The following is a 17,105-nucleotide window of genomic DNA, read 5'->3' as shown; positions in this document are numbered from 1 at the left end:
CGTGTCGACTTATAATAAATGTAATTAGTGTGTAACATACATAAAATATAATGTCTAATCGCTAAATACGGGGTTGTCCGTCAAAAATGATACACTCAATTATACTCTTTTGTCGTTACAGATACGAAAATGTATGCATGAACGAAATCATCGATATTATTTTTTAAATCCGACAACGGACCTCTTCTCACAAATTTCTTTAGAAGAAACTTAACAACCTATGATACATACATACATACAGGGTGAGTTATACAATAACCATTGCTAGCGTTGAAATACAACGATAATTTTAAATTTTCATTATTTACTGAATTACAACTTACCACAACTATCTATCATGTGTCCGCGTCTCATCCCCTAGCCCAAAACTCAGGTTGCTGCAAGTAAAAAAACTTGGAGATCACCAGTTTCGAGTAATTTATAGTAATTTAAACTTTTGTTTTTAATTTTTAAACTTCTAGGGTCCATTTTAATTTTAAACATTTTTTTCGAATAAAATCATTTTCGCTTTCTCACTCGCTTCCTAGTGATATATAAATCTTCAAGGAAATACGAGTTGGGAATGCGAAAGTAGAAAGTCCAATCTTTAAAATAACCCCAGAAAGATTATTTAATAACTTTTTTTTCTTCGAGTTATATATATATATCATAGGTCATTGAATTTTCGTTAGAAAAGTTTCCAATCCTGTATAAAAAAAGGATACATCGTTTTATTAAAAAACAAAAAAAATTACAGATTTCAACGATCTTGAAGTATGTTGAAGCAAGGATGGTCTATAACATAACAAATACCATAACTTTTCGCTTTGATACGTTCATGGACTTTTACCCTTTGACGTACTTTAAAGCTATTAAAATTGATGAGATCGATACTAATCTAAATAATTATTATAATATTGAGCAAGTCTCATGACTGTTTCGAAGCGAAAAAGTAATGATTAAAAGAATCGATTTCGATTGATAGAATCGGAATTACGGTTTCTAATAATTGTATCTTGAGAACCAAGAACAAGCGACAATTAAATATTTTTTGTATGGGATCACTCGTGGCCTTCCGTATTTCAAGGCCGTTGAATTAAACGAAATTTTTAAACATCCTGCTGTATCTTTAACAATAAAATGCAGAATTAAATGTTGAATTTTTAGTGGACCACCCTGTATAAAAGCAGTTGACAAACAAAATGCATTCTCGTATAGAAAAAAAAAAAAACAAACGTTTAAATAATGTCCAGCTGTATGATTTCCTTGTCAATTTGCAGTTTCCCTTACCAAATACTTTTTCTCATTATAAACAGTTAAAATCTTTTGTTTTTATCTCTAAATATTTAAAATCCATAATAATAAGCAAATATACAGTATGGCACAATGTGTATATTGACATGGAGGTATTCTTTTTTGCCGTGATACAGGCACGCTACGTAACGCAGGTAATAAAAATAAAAATAAGGGATGCACATAACTTAAATACAAACAATATAATGCTAATTAGAATATATATATAATGTACAAGAGTATTGAAAAAGTAAAATAATATAAAAAAAGAAAAAAAAAGTTACGAATTACGCTAAAAAGATAAAAATGGAGTAAATATATTTTACTCTTACACAGGAAATAAATTTATTCGTACTTACACAAACTTAGTTCTCTAGACTTTTTAAAATGCCATAATACAGATAATTTATGAGTGATAAAAATATATTTATTATTTTTTTTAATATAATTATAGATTAAAAACCATAACTTTTTGTTTCAATAGTAGATAGATTATTCTGAAATTACAGAGATTCAGTTTAGTATGTTTGTTATATGCCGTGCTCTCGTTAAAGTACTTTATACATTACGTACCTCATTAGATTAAACATGACATTTGACAATGTCATTTGCATTGTCACACATCAATTTGTATATCACTATCTTCGGCTTCACTTTCAGTACTAATCATAGCATCTTCTCCTACTAACAAGGCTGCAGGTAGATTTTGTGGTACATTATCGATATCTAATCTTGGAGTTGAATAAACATTTAATACTTGAATTGTTGTCGGGGAGGTTGAAAGGCATTGTGGTACTGATCCCAAAGGATCTGAATTTAATGTATCGCAGTCTAAAGGAGCCGATAATTGCAATTGCAAATTATGTAACTCGGGTATGTGCGGCCGTATCTAAAATATAAAACGAGATACTACATAGTCAGCTGTATTAAGTACTCGAGAAGAATTTTTTCGGTGAAATTTCTTATGTTATTTAATTCCGTAAATTCTACCTTTAACCCATCCGCTGTGTGAGGATTTCTACAACCTCTGCACCTACATTCCACGCAAGGTTTACTTTCAACATAACAGGGACAACGTTGACCACAACAAGTTAGCTTTCCAGGTATCGCAGTGGCATTACCACATCTACACCCTTTTCTTTTACTCCGAGCAGAACTTGATCTCGGCTTTTTAAAGCCCGACGACTGCTCAAAATGAAACAAGCTCTATTACTCTTAACTGTTACGAAAATTTTCAACGAATTATAAGAGTTTTTAGACTAATACAGATGTAAGTAGAATATTTGTATAAATACATACTACATGTTGTTATAGTAATATAACAAAAATGGTACAAAATCTCTCATCTGCATTAATCTTAGTATGGGACCTATTGAAATATATATTTTAATTTATTTAGATCTAATGTTAGTAACGACAAGTATTAAAGAATGTTAATCGAATACGGAATTATTAAAGCTTGTTAATTGTTATACGAATCTAGAAATATGATTGTACCTTACAAGTAATATTAACGAAGATGCACATTATTTAGCATTTAAATAAAAGTTATAGTGCAATGTAAACTTCGTGTAAGGCATAGAGATTAATCGAATATCTATTGAAATTACTTTGCTGCCCTTTGAAGACTTTTTCTGAGAGGGGGTCCCATATTTAAGGTGGGAAGATGGAATACATTTTACCCCTCCTACAGAGCTGTGCTGATTTCCATCGATATCCTGTTGTCCTATTTCTGTATCTTCTGCGGCAGCGGCTTTCCGTTTTATTGTTATTTTGTTACCAGACCCAGCATACATCACCGAATATATCGAAGATCCATTTGATACGGTACGAATAGCCGGTGACTCTATGAAATATTTAATCAAATTGTACACATTAGAATGTCATGATTTATTTGTTTTTTTTCTACACAGGGAGACCCTTTTCAATTACTTTCGATAATCCGGCAACAAAAATATTTCAAACAAAAATCGATCAGCTTCATTTTTTTAAACGACACGATGAAAATCTTTCAATAATAATGCTCGAGAAGAGGAAAAGATCTACAAACCGTTGCCGACCAATTAAAATTATATTCCGGAAGGAAACAAAAGGGCTGGTCACAAAAGAAGTGGAAAGTATTAAGGAACAAAATTAAGTAAAAACGTATTTAAGCGTTTTACTTAAATAATTCAATTCTTTTTTACAAATATTTCAAATTTATAACAAACATAATATTACAGCTTTACAATAATCAATAATACGACTTTTCTTCAATGATTCCAGGTGGACTTATACGACGCTCAAGTGTTCGAGTTTCCAGTAGTATCAGTTCCTCCAAAATTCGACCACGAGTAGTATCGTTCCTTCGTTAGGTCCCTATCAGACTTCAAATATTGCAGTAATGCACGGTTAAATTACAATAGAATTGTTTCGCCTAAATAACAACAACCCAGCCTCACCGTTCAAAATCTTGAGCTCGATGTAATCTGAACCTTTTGATACAGGTAGTATGCAGGGTGTTCGGCCACCCCTGGGAACAATTTTAATGAGAGATTCTAGAGACCAAAATAAGACGAAAATCAAGAATATCAATTTCCTGACTGAGGCTTCGTTAAAAAGTTATTAAAAAATTAAATTACAAAATTTCAAATCATTCTGAAAAAATTATCTTTGGTTGCGGGGCTCAGTTACAATCATTTTTGGTGAATACACATACCCCTGAAATCCTACCCACTTTCGAGAAAAAAATTCGACTAAGTACTGGAATTTTTAGACGAAATTAAAAAATTTCAAATCATACTAAAAAAATTATATTTAGTTACAGGGGTCAATTACAAGCATTTTTAGTGAATAAACATATCCCGAAATCCTACGCACTTTCGAGAAAAAAATTCTTTACCGAAAATCTAATATGAGGCCAGAAATGTTTCCTTGAAATTTTATGCGAATCTTTAAAATGTCATAACTCCTGAACGGATTGGAGGATTTTAATTTTTCAAAATGCAAAGTACGCGTATGTTGGTGAAGAATATGTAAAAATTCCAAAAATATACGAAAAGTTGATCGTAGAAATGGTCCAATATTCAAACTGCCATAACTGCTACAATAGTGAATATATTTAAATGAAACTTTTTTCTGAAGTAGAGCCCATGGGCACCTACAAAAAAAAAATTAGACAACTTTTCTGTAGGGCGTCAAACAAAACTACTAAAAATCGAAAACGAATTTTTAAGAAAAATCAACAAGTGGTTAGGTGCCTAAATTTTTCGACGAAAAAAAAAATTTTCAAATTGGTTCTTGAAAAATTATTTTTGGTTGCAGGAGTCAATTACAATCATTTTTGGTCAATAGACCTAGCCACTTTCGAGAAAAAAATTCGAGTAGGTGCGAAATTTTTCGACAAAATTAAAAAAGTTCAAATCGTTCTGGAAAAGTTATTTTCGGTTGCGGAGGTCAATTACAATAATTTTTCGTGAATAAACCTACCCCCGAAATCCTACCCACTTTCTAGAAAAAAATTCAGTACGGGCGGAACTTTAAACATTAAGAACTTTTTAACGAAGCCTCCATCAACAAATTAGTATTCTTGACTTTCATCTTATTTTGGCCTCTAGAATCTCCCATTAAAATTTTTCCCAGGGGTGGCCGAACACCCTGTATACATATAACGAGAACAAACGAGAAAGATATAATAGACCAAACAACGACGACCGAGATCAGATATGTACTTCAAAGAGATGCCGCTTACATTATGATAAAACATTTAATTTTAAAAATGTAAACTTCTGTAATGTTCATCTTACCTTCATAAAAATGGTATCAATGGATCGTTGAAGTTCTCCTGATAAAAATAAGTCCAAATACGACATGAATCGGAAGAGTTTTTCAATAAACAATCCAAATATGTATCTATGTAATTATTGAAAAAATGCTTTTAACGCGAATTAATATTAGTCCCATTTATGTCGTGTTTGAACTTATTGTTATCGGGAGAACTTCACCAATTCATTGATAGCATTTATATGAAGGTAAAATGAAAATTACAGAAATTTATATTTTTGAAATTAAATGCTTTATTATAATGTACGCGGCATCTCTTTGAAATATGCGATCTCTCGTTTACTCTTACTGTATTTATTTTCTTTTCTTGCCGAGAAGCTCGAGTTTCGAGCTCGAGCGTATTCCTAGAATGAAATCGCCATCTGCCACGCGAGAATTACAATGCATACCATAACTCTTGTTTTGATTAATACTGTATACTTTCTGTATGTATTATATTTCTCAAAACAGGGTAAAAAATGGGGGCATTAGGAATTGTAATTGGTTTGTATTCTGTTTACCTTTCCCTTTTTTAGCATGCTTTTGGGGGACGATAGAACAGGTGATACAATCTGGTTACAATGTTTGCCTTCATAATAAGCAGAAAAGTGTCTTTCAACGAGTCTTGCTAAAAAATCGCCTACCTCGCTTTATTGCAGATTTTTTATGGAACCCATGTATGTATTGGGTTATCGATTACAGCCTTTTCGAATTTTTTTTAATTCTTTTATATCTTTCATTCTTCAAGCTCTATAATAATACATCCCTTGACAAGAGTTACTTCTATCAGAAAATGTCAAGTGACTTGGTACCATTTCATTAATTTTTAGTCACTAATTTGTTCAAAACTGATCGAACAGATTCACTTCTCCCATAAATTTGTTCTACGAAACTTAAATATTTTTTTGTTTTTATATCGTTTTCATAGGTACCACTTTTGCATTATTTTCGTAATCGATTCTATTGAAACTTGGAACGCTAGTAGATTTCATTTTATTTATGAAAATGTATCATTATAGGGTCAGATACTGAATATTTTTCAAGATATTCGCGAAATCGCGAATTTTAATATTAAAATTTGACTAATACCTAAACGAAAGTTAATTGTAAATTAATTAAATTAAACGTAACGAAAATTCTTTGTCTATAAATTTCGGGCGTAGTAATTCTTTCTTTTAGAGGGTGAGCGTCGTCCAAAAAGTTTGGAACAATTGGTTTGGACTATTTCCAAGAAAATTGTGTAAAATATCCTTATACTGATTAATTTTGTTGTTTAATAAATCTGGTTTATTCTTCGATATTTTTATAAGTCACCTACAAACCAACAACAAAAGAAATCTATAAGAAAATTCAATTATTAATATACCGAAATCAATAAATATGCATTGAAATATTTGTTATCGAATGTGTATATTTATGATATACAGGGTGTTCGGCTATCCCTGGGAAAAATTTTAATGGAAGATTCTAGAAGCCAAAATAAGACGAAAATCAAGAATACCAATTTGTTGATGGAGGCTTAGTTAAGAAGTTATTAAAGTTTAAAGTTCCGTCCATACTGAATTTTTTTATCGAAAATGCGCAGAATTTCGGTGGTATGCCTATTCACTAAAAATGATTATAATTGATCCCTCCAACCGAAAATAATTTTTTTAGAACGATTTGAATTTTTTTAATTTTTTCAAAAAATTTCACACTTTCTCGAACTTTTTTCTAGAAAGTAGGTAGAATTTCGGGGGTATGTCTATTGACCAAAAATGATTGTAATTGACCCTTGCAACCGAAAATAATTTTTTTAGAACGATTTGAAATTTTCTTTTTTCGGTGAAAAATTTAAGCACCTATCTGAATTTTTTTCTCGAAAGTGCGTAAGAATTCGAGGGTATGTCTATTCACCAAAAATGCTTATAATTGACCCCCGTAACCAAAAATAATTTTTTCAGATTGATTGAAATTTTTTAACAACTTTTTAACGAAGCCTCAGTCAAAAAATTGATATTCTTGATTTTCGCCTTATTTTGGTCTCTAGAATCTCCCATTAAAATTTTTCCCAGGGATGGCCGAACACCCTATATTACGTTGAAAGTATTGATGCAAATGTGGGACCTATTTTAGGATCTATTCCCCGCACCGATAGAAATAAAAAAATCGCTTATCATTTTTAGATTTATGGTTTCGTTAACGATACGTATATATAAGTTTTTATGCGCGTATTTCTTGCGTGACTTATCTTCTCTATAATGGACGATCACGTCTCCAGAACGTGCAAACTGCGCGCTCAGCTGACTGGGATTTAAATACTACGCGTCAGAAATCGCGCCTTTATCGCAAAAATTTTAAACAATTTATAACATTTCAATAACGAATACTCATGTTCCAAAATGTTAAAAGACTTCTTTATTTATCATATCATGACGAAATGGATCCCAAATAAGGAGCTCACTCCTTAATACTCTGGTACTGTCAAGAACCAACCATAACACATTTCTCTCAAAAATTTTTTTGTACTTAAAGTAGTTTTCAAGGTAATACAAAAGGTACAAAACATTGGAGATTAATTTCATCCTCTATGCTCGAGTCACTGCAACTTAAAATGTTGTATGTGTACATTTTTGAATAAACAAGTGCAATGGAACAGTTTAATAAGAAACAACAAGTTTTACAAAACTATCTTAAGTTTATGTAATTAAACTGGTATTGCATTGAAACATGCAAAATGATATAACTGTATAAAATAATAATAAGAAAAAAAGGAAATCTTAAGAAAGGATGAGTTTTATTATTTATTGTATTTATACCTTCGGATATAAATTCTCTTGAAGAAAAAGGATAGTATAAATTGGATAGAAAGGATATTATAAATTGTAAGAAAGGTTTTATATAAAAAAAATAATATATCATACCAGATATACTTTGCGATATCGTTTCAGGACTTTGCATAATATTTCCTTGGGTTTGGGTAGAGGTTGTACTTGTGTAAACACACGGTAAAATGCTGTATGCAGATTTTGACAAACCAGCAGTACTTTTAAATTCATCTTTGAAACCAGAACCTTCCTGTATAAGTTCCATGAGGCTGGTAACACCAATAGCCGATGCACTATTACTTGTTTTATTGGAAGACAATGAAAGTATTAAACTCCGATAGATGTTGGTGTTTGTCAAATATTCACACAGTTTTTTATAACACTGTAACAATATTCGTAATTGAACATTCTCGACGTATCTGTCATAATCTTTGCACCAACCACACGACGGTTTAAGCTTTTTACGTCCACCTCTGCAACCACGACACACATGATGTTGACAGTTTGTTTCAGTTGGTGTATGGGGTTCGATTAATAAATTTGAACACACAGTACAACTAAGGCTTTGTCGCAAATACGGAACTAGCCTATACAAATCTGTCCACGAATTTGGATCGTCGGCGTCTGCTTGTAAAACGAGCCGACATGTCGATACGTAAAGACTCGTGGCGTTCATTTTTCTCTTCGAATTTCCACGAGTAATACGTACGATTATTCAGGAAAATTAACTAAACAAACCAACACGACATTGTCACTACACACAAACAAAACATCAGCCATTTTTAATTTTTTATCGTTTACATTGGTAGAGGGCTCTTTCAAATCGCTTCGACTAAAAAGTTTTCCTAGATAGGACAATCCTATAATCAAACGATTTTTGATGTTAATAACCACGGTCGCGGCAGACTTCACTACTAACCACGCTAAACAAAAAATAAAACCATGAGAGTCTGATTTTGCATTTGATAAAAATATATGCAATATTTATACGTCTCTGTCCACCCAGTGTAAAATCGGACTCTCGCTCAACATGGCTCGTACTAGACTCGCTGTGTAATAACATAAAAGAAAAGTTACGTATTGTTCCATTTTTGCAATATTATTCCTTTAGCATACACAAAGTTACAAGGACATAAATATACTGGATTTTAGAAACATATATACTTTGTCCAACAAGACAATTTCGAGTAAATAAAACCACGTTATTTGCAACAGGACCAAAATGGCGTGCTTTAAGTCTCGTATATGTACAGATTTAATAGAAATTGTTATTTATGCATAATAATTACAGTTTTACAATATGAAAGTCGGTAACAGAAAATATCTAAAGATCTCAAATAAAGTGTTACGCTATCGCGTGAATTTGGGCTTAGCACATGTAGCGCCGCGACGGGAATTAATGGGAACTAGATTAATGACCATCGAGTGCGCGATCATGTAACTCCATTAAAATTCGGAGCGAGATTCAAACGAACCAACGTCTTATAATGTACATCGCTATTGTATAAGATTCTACGTGGGCGGTCAAGCAGGAAAAGTCGAGGAAAAGGATCGAGAGAGAAAAAAAGGTATTGATTAGAAATATTTGGTTTATTTTCTAAAGGTCGTGTCGAATCGGAGTTTCCGTCGTCTCCTGACGAATTTCTATTTTTACTAAATCTCGCGACGATCTTGAAACACAACGGGGCTCTCACGGTACTTCACTTCGTGGTTCCGTTCATTTTCTCCAAGAGGATCATAAATTTTCTTAAGGGTTGCTTTAGTCCGCTAGCTTTGTTTTCTCTCTGGATTCCCACGCTTTCCGTTTTCCGAGTACAGGCATAGAAGGGTGAGAATGGATTCTTGCGGTTTGAGGGGAAAATCACTAAGATCCATTTATCCGGGATAAATTATCCCTTCCTTTTTACTCATTTGAAGACTACATGATAGGAAAAAAGACTCAATTAATATTACCTAACAATTAACTCTGGCAATATTTCATTATTTCGTTTATTTATTTGTCAAAAACATAAGTTTTTCTTCTTATTTGTTTCATTATTCAGTATCTTTAATTTAAAGAAATAATTTAAATAAATGAAAATACAGTATCTGTATTTTCATTTATAAATTCATTAATTTAAGAAGAACGTTTTTGGAGCTATTACTGCTCTTTTTAAAATTTGTTTGACAAAATTACTGACATCCTAATTGTTAGAGATATAATGCTTTTCTTCCTGTATCTGTGTTTGTGTATGTAAGAGAAGTGGATGTGTGGTGCCATCTGGGAAGCTTATAAAAGCGCTGTAACAGATGAAAGGGGAACCCCGGTTTTGAAATTGTGTGTGAGAACGCATGGCAGAGAGTAAAAGTGTTAAAATTAAAAGTATACTGTATCTGTATAAAATAGCCTATAATATTAAAACTAATACAATATAAAGTTCAATTATAAATCTAGTCTTGTTATTGGTCAAAGAAACAACACTAATTATTGCCAGTTGACCAAATACTGTCAAAATTAAAAGCTCAATCACTGTCCTTTTAATAAAAAATCAAAATCATGTATTAACGAAATTCGATGATACTTTTGTGTTGCATGTTTTTATAAATGAAAACGTATTACATACTATCTTCAGTTTCACTTTGTACCACGAATTACACTTTATCCTATGCATAATTTTGTTCATTTTGATTGTCTGCTCTAAAAATGAAAGAAGGCTTACATTTAACTTTTTGTAGGGAATATGGTTTCAATGAAATTAGATAATCAAGACTCTACTATATTTTTTAATAACTATTAAGTAGAAATTAAAGTTATATTATATATCGTACATTTATCTTTTTCGAAAATATTTTCCATACGAGTTTAAACGAAATTCAAATAAAAATTAAGGAGCTGTGTAGAGTTTAAAATTTTTTCAGAAGAGTAACATTTTATATTGGAACTACAGTTTTTTTAACTATTTGTAAATCAACTTTGAAGTTGAACACTTATTTGAACTTTGAGTAGCGATTACAATAATTTGTACCATTTTAAATCTCTAATTGGTTTACTCGAACTCAAGGTAATTATTTCACTTGCACTATATGGATTTTAGAAATTTACTATATTTCTGAAGAAACAAAAACTTCCTCACAATTTACTGTGAATAAAAACAGACTATTTTTGTTTAACAAGAATCACGGTACGTCGATGAAAACATACAATTTCTGATAGTGATATTTCATAACAAACTATTAGAGACAATTACTATCAACAATATGTCCTTACACTAGACACATGTTCTGGTTCCTTCAACAATCTCATACATGTAACACATTTATAGTGATTTGTAAACTTTAAATTCACACTTAATCCACAAAAACCTTTGCAGTCTTCTTATAACTTTCTATTTAAATAATTACAGAACAATATTTGTTAGTAAAATATTGCTTACAATCCTAGCCGAATTTGCTGTTTCTTATCATTATATTATCACAAACGTTACATTATGAAATTGTTGGATAATGATCCCTATCACCATTTTGTACAATAAAATTACTATTTTGTCGCTTCAAACAGGACACAAATTTACCAAAGTTTACTTTCTGTAATGGTACAAAGATAAAAAAAAAAACAAAGGAAAGAAAAGTAATTGAAGAAATGTAATTTTAAGCGCTACATTTAGTATGTGATGAATTCATGCTGTAACTTATATGTGTTTTGTCCATTGTTTTGAAACAAAAATGTGCTTAGAGCCAGAAGCATCGTTTCATTTATTTTTTACGTAATTTTTGGTTTTAGTTCAGTCTTATTGATAGATACGATACACGTAAAAAGCATACTATCGAAACAGAAACAATCTGATTGGTTAAATTTTTATTATTGCATCAGTGGGTGTGCAAGCAGCCCTCCATAACAAAGTTTAAACTTCAGTACGGACTTTCAAACATTATTTTTTTAAATCACTGAAAAATGGAAGGTGCGAGCATCCCATCGAAATGAATATTGCGTTTTGAAGAGATTTTGCCTTTCTATTTGTTTTTTACATATACATATATTACTAAAATGTTCACGATGTACACGACTGCTTTATCAAAAAATTACAATAATAAAATACTTAAGTCTATAACCGCTGCAATTTGCATCGTGTGATGCATAAGAGGACCTATAAATAGAATAAGAAAAATACCTTACAAAATAAGACATTATGGAAATAATTTTAAAATCGTGGCAGTATAAATATTACCGAAGAACATATGTTCCATATAAATAGAAAAATATACATACATTTTTAGTACAAAATAATTGTGTTGCATCTAAATGGAAATAATTAATATTTAAAGTGGACGATAAGCTGAAGAAAGAATGCAAAACTGTTTTATAATGAAATTGACTTTATCTTTAGAAAGGCAAAGTCTTGTAAAATGCATATATTATATAATGCTCATCGATCGGCGGTAGCGTTTTCTAGTATTAGTTATAACAACAGGAACCGATACAGGAGCGGGAGGAGTTACAGGTGTAACAGGAGTTACCGGCGTGAGAGGAGTTAATGGGGTTTCAGCCATTTGGGCTGAAGAGGGGGGCCTGAGCTACCAAATGTAGTTTTCGGTTTGAGGGGCCCGCATTACTCCCACACCTCCACCAAGTCTTCTATAATTCATACACCCACACAGTTTCCATTGATTTTGTTCCGAATCGTACACTTCAATAGTTTTCAAATAGGCAGTTCCATCGAATCCACCTACGGCGTATAGTAAACCATTCACTACCGCTAATCCCACCTACAATACGAAAGAAAAAAATTAAACCCTATCTTTGTTATTATTCGAAAACTTGCAAACAAAATGAAAAGCATTTAATGGGGACGAAATTGTGAAACTGAACTTTGTTTAGAAAAGTATTTCTGCATGTTTTTTATTTTATTCTGAAGATAACTCTATTCTATAATTTATAAGATGCGCTGAATATTGCAAATGTCGTCGGGCCAAAGGGTTTAAATAAACATAGGAAAGAAAGTATAACTTACTCCGCTTCTTCTTGATGTCATAGCAACTATCGGGCTCCAAGAATTTGTATGAGGATTATACCGCTCCGCGCTCGAAAGTTCCATACAGTCGTCTCGTCCTCCGACAGCATAAATTAAATTATTAAATACAGCACAGCCTAGATGTTTACGTCTCGTAGACATAGGGGATATTTGAGACCATTTATTTTGCCTTGGATCGTATCTTTCTACCGTGTTCAAAGGCGATTGGCCATCAGACCCGCCGATGGCATATAAATAACCGCCTAGTACGGCGACAGCCACTCCAAGTCTTCTAGTGGTCATCGGCGATACTTTGGACCATTTATTTTCCTTGGGGTCGTATCTGTACAACACAGTGCTTTGCTTTAATTTATTTATTGCGTAAATCGTATAATAATTAATGGACGATCGATAAGAATTTCGTGGAAATAATAATTTTACCTTTCAACGTGATTTAAACACTGAACGCCATCCTGACCACCTACAGCATAAAGAAAACCGTCCAACACAGCAACACCTACGCTAGTTCTACAAGATGTAGTAGGTGCCACGTCGCAGGACCACTGATTCGTTTGGGGGTCGTATCGTTCGATGCTATTTAAATAGCTTTGTCCATCGTGACCTCCAACCGCGTACAACAAGTCGTTTAGCACGGCTACACCAACGCCGCATCTTCTTTTACTCATCGGAGCGACCATTTTCCAGTCAGCGGTATTAGGATCGAATCTCTCTACACTGGCAATCGCGTCGCCGGAACACCATCCGCCGACGGCAAATAAAACTTCACCGCGTCTAGTAGGTTTTCTAGGACGGGTTCTTGGCCCTTGCATCAATGGCCGTTCTTGCGGTAATAACAAATAATTCTTTGCTTCGTCCACCAAGTCTCGACACGCGTCGTCGGATCGAACCAACAGATCGGATCCTACGGTTCCAACTAAAAATTTTGGACTCAGTAGGGGCAGTCGTACATGCTGTAAAACTTGCGCCAGATGCTGCCTTCTTTCACTGACATTGTATTTAACCCAATTCATAACTGCGCTAAACACTTGTTCTTCCGTTCGTACGTTCAATTCGTCGGAGGAGATAATATCTACTAATTGGCCAACGGGTAATAATAGAAATTCTTCGCTTTCCATTACCTGTGCGACAGTAAAAACAAACACGGCATTACTCGAAATGTAATTAAACGATCCGTTAAATAAATCCCGAAAGAGTAAAGTCCTAAATCCAGGAACGTACTTCTTGAAAATTATGTTGCGTGAACTTGTCCGCGATTCGTAAAAGTTCACGGCAAGAATGAGTATCCGCAAACGCTCGTATACCCAGACAATTCGAAGGGTCGAGTTGGCGTTTGAGAAACTCGCAACATATATCCTGAATTTCTACTAGCTGGAGAAGGCACGCTGCTGGAAGGAGAGTTTGAACATTTGCTTCCTCGACGATTATATGAGAAGTGTAACAGAAGTCTATTAATAATTCCATTGCCATTTCGTCTATGTCACGAATCGTAACTTCAGTTTGTCGAGATTCCGCCAGCTCCCCAGTAAACATTGCTCTGTAAACATTTACGATGTTAGTAACAAGTTGGATCGCGCTAAGATATTCGATAACGGAATCGTCCGTATAAAAGTTGTGTTATATTGAGAACCAATCGAAGAAATACAATGAACGATAAACATATTGTTTACAACGTTGTTGCATCTTTAAAAATACCTTGGGTTTGTAAATGTAAAGTGTACATTTCCACGCAATTATGTACATTTTTATAGGAAAAAGAAACGAATACTCTATTTTTGCAAAAAATCCGTTTTTCTATAAAACTATGGGCAATAGAGCAGCTCTGCTTCCGGATTCGTGTTTAAGACAAGAGGCTCTGCTAACAGAGTGAATATTGCGGAACAGAGAATAGATTTTAATTTGTTGGACAGTGTAATATGTGAAACGCTGTCTACCTGAAGTACGGACTACATGCAGATAGAATAACACGATGCGCAAATATTTTCCTAGATCCGACGTTGAGCACGACATCGCAGAGTTCGCGATGCCGACGAAGGACGTTGAGTTCTGTGAGCGTAGCACGAGGATGTTTTTCGGATGTATGGCTGAGGCGAGCTGGGGAAGGCGCGCGTTCCACGACCATCTCACCCATCCTCTGCGAGGATGGGGCGCCCGCGGTCGCTCTCCCCGAGGCGCCCCTCGACCCCCCTAGCTGGAGGCGCAACGGGGGTGACGCCCAACCCCACACCGAGTCTATCTGCAACACCATTCACCAACCACCACGGTTCTCGAACGTGCCCGCACTAGGCCCCCTAATCTTCTCCAATTTCTGTAATCAAAACAATATTTTTTTATCTATTAACACATTTTGTAAGAGCTGTGCATAATTTCTTTGACTTCATCGTACGTTGATTTTATTTAGAAAGTTCTTTCCAGCCGTAATAATAGAATTATAAAAGGCTTCGAACATTAAATAGAATTACTAAATTGTTACTAAATCTCATGGAAAATGAACAATTAGAATGGAATTATTGAACATATTAGACATCGTTTCCTTATAAAGAAGTACTTATGCTACTCCTTCTGCTATAATAAATTAGAATATCTTAAATACAAGTTTATCGGTAGTATAAACATTTTGAATATTTGAATTTTTGTGTAGTTATATATTTTGATATTCCAATCGTATTACGAACGATTGGATAAATAGACATAAATTTGAATAAGCTGTAGTAATTTATATTATATACTAATTTGAGGCATTAAATAAACTTCTTAGTTATTGTACACGTTATTTTGAGAGTAATATTTTATAAATGAGAAACCAAATTTATATGTTAGTTAGTTAACAATTAAACTTGAATAGATTTAACTGCTTTAATTTACTACTGGATATTTAATAACTTGACAGTTAATTGATATTTTAAGCTAAATTATTTAACTAAAACATGAATTTTAGGTAGTTATAAGATAAATGTTTAGTAAGAGCAAACTAAATCTGTTACTGATCTTGGATAGTTTAAATAATTCTAAATAAAAGTGCTAAATCCTGTGAAAAACTAAAGGTATGATTTAAGTTTTGTCAATGAAATATTTTGCCATCAATTCTTGTTTCATTTTAAAACTGTAATTACATAGAGTTTCAAAGAAGCAATCAAATCAAATGTTCCTAACCACTTTTTATGAAACACATAAAGTAACAAGATTATAGTTAATATTTTTTCTTCGATAATAACCGATTAGAAACAGCTATGTAGTATTGTAACCAATCAAGTCAAATACTAAAGAAACCTGTTATTAGTTCCATGTATTATTTAAGATATATCTACTAACATGAAACTGTTATACAGAGAACTTTGTGTACCATAAAAATATTTTGAAAATGTATACAAACTAAATTTAAAGTGTAAAAGTTATACAAACCATATTGACATAAAAGTGATGCAAGATTGTGACATAGAGGTATACTTATATGATGGTAGTATTTAAAAGCTCTGTTTTAACAGTCCGTCGTGTCCCATTCAGTTTTATATTTTATTGAAAGTATTTTGAAAGAATCGGAGAATTCATAACTGCCAGGAAATGTAGCACAAACATCGTTGACACTTACTGTATGATGAATATGTGGATTTACAGCGTAGAATGAACAAAAGCGATCAAATTTTTATACAGTGTGGGTAGTTTATCAACCAGCAAGTAATAAACAAAGATCTATTATGCGTCCTCAGTTTCGTTTTTCCCAATACGGTTAATATTACAGCATGCTGTCACATGCCGAATAATGTTGTGCTTAAGAACTAAGCCACGTTTAAAATGCAATATATTCGGTTTTCGTAGAATATATCACGAGGGTACTTTCATTTTGATATTTTTTCTGATACGCGATACACCAAATCCGGAATTGTTCGTTTCCGAACCAAATCCCCAGGGCTACGCTCGCGTTGTGCCAATTGTGTCACTCCACCTTTCCATTTCGTTCATATCCACTAGATGGGGCCACTATTCGCTCGAAACAGTCATTGTGTTTGTTTTTATCAACCGTAGACGAGAATCTTGCATTGATTTTCTTTGTCGAACATTTCGATACTTTCTTTATTGGTATTGTCATAGACGTAGTATGTGAGTAGTAGTTCCTAACTCCATAGAACAGAAATTTTTCGATCGATAATCGAATAGAAATATTCGTCGTCTCACGTAAGTACGCACTCTTTGCGTAAGAAATCCAATTTTAAGAATCATA

The 17,105-nt window shown here is 33.1% G+C and overlaps 2 protein-coding genes across 4 annotated transcripts; both read right to left on the bottom strand.

The window, feature by feature from the left end:
* Positions 1-1,683: 1,683 nt before the first annotated feature.
* LOC122402122 (E3 ubiquitin-protein ligase MSL2) lies at positions 1,684-8,648 on the bottom strand. Its single transcript, XM_043404679.1, has 5 exons — positions 7,977-8,648; positions 2,883-3,118; positions 2,263-2,457; positions 1,846-2,161; positions 1,684-1,769 (listed from the first exon to the last, which is right to left on the bottom strand). The coding sequence occupies exons 1-4, from the start codon at positions 8,554-8,556 to the stop codon at positions 1,889-1,891; spliced, it is 1,284 nt and encodes a 427-aa protein (XP_043260614.1). The 5' UTR covers positions 8,557-8,648; the 3' UTR covers positions 1,684-1,769; positions 1,846-1,888.
* A 2,898-nt stretch (positions 8,649-11,546) lies between these two features.
* On the bottom strand, positions 11,547-16,790 carry LOC122402100 (kelch-like protein diablo). Of its 3 annotated transcripts, none has more exons than XM_043404635.1 (6): positions 16,476-16,790; positions 14,821-15,194; positions 14,108-14,423; positions 13,310-14,007; positions 12,869-13,226; positions 11,547-12,623 (listed from the first exon to the last, which is right to left on the bottom strand). In XM_043404635.1, the coding sequence occupies exons 2-6, from the start codon at positions 15,132-15,134 to the stop codon at positions 12,432-12,434; spliced, it is 1,878 nt and encodes a 625-aa protein (XP_043260570.1). In that variant the 5' UTR covers positions 15,135-15,194; positions 16,476-16,790; the 3' UTR covers positions 11,547-12,431. The 3 variants fall into 3 exon arrangements, with proteins under 3 accessions (XP_043260570.1, XP_043260572.1, XP_043260571.1); XM_043404637.1 differs by having other exon boundaries at positions 12,869-13,211; XM_043404636.1 differs by lacking the exon at positions 16,476-16,790 and adding an exon at positions 16,289-16,441.
* Positions 16,791-17,105: the final 315 nt, after the last annotated feature.

This window comes from Colletes gigas, unplaced genomic scaffold, assembly GCF_013123115.1.
Source record: "Colletes gigas isolate AHSC1104 unplaced genomic scaffold, ASM1312311v1 Colletes_gigas_Sc00033, whole genome shotgun sequence".
Lineage (NCBI taxonomy): Eukaryota > Metazoa > Arthropoda > Insecta > Hymenoptera > Colletidae > Colletes > Colletes gigas.
This window is presented reverse-complemented; position numbering and strand designations above follow the sequence as displayed.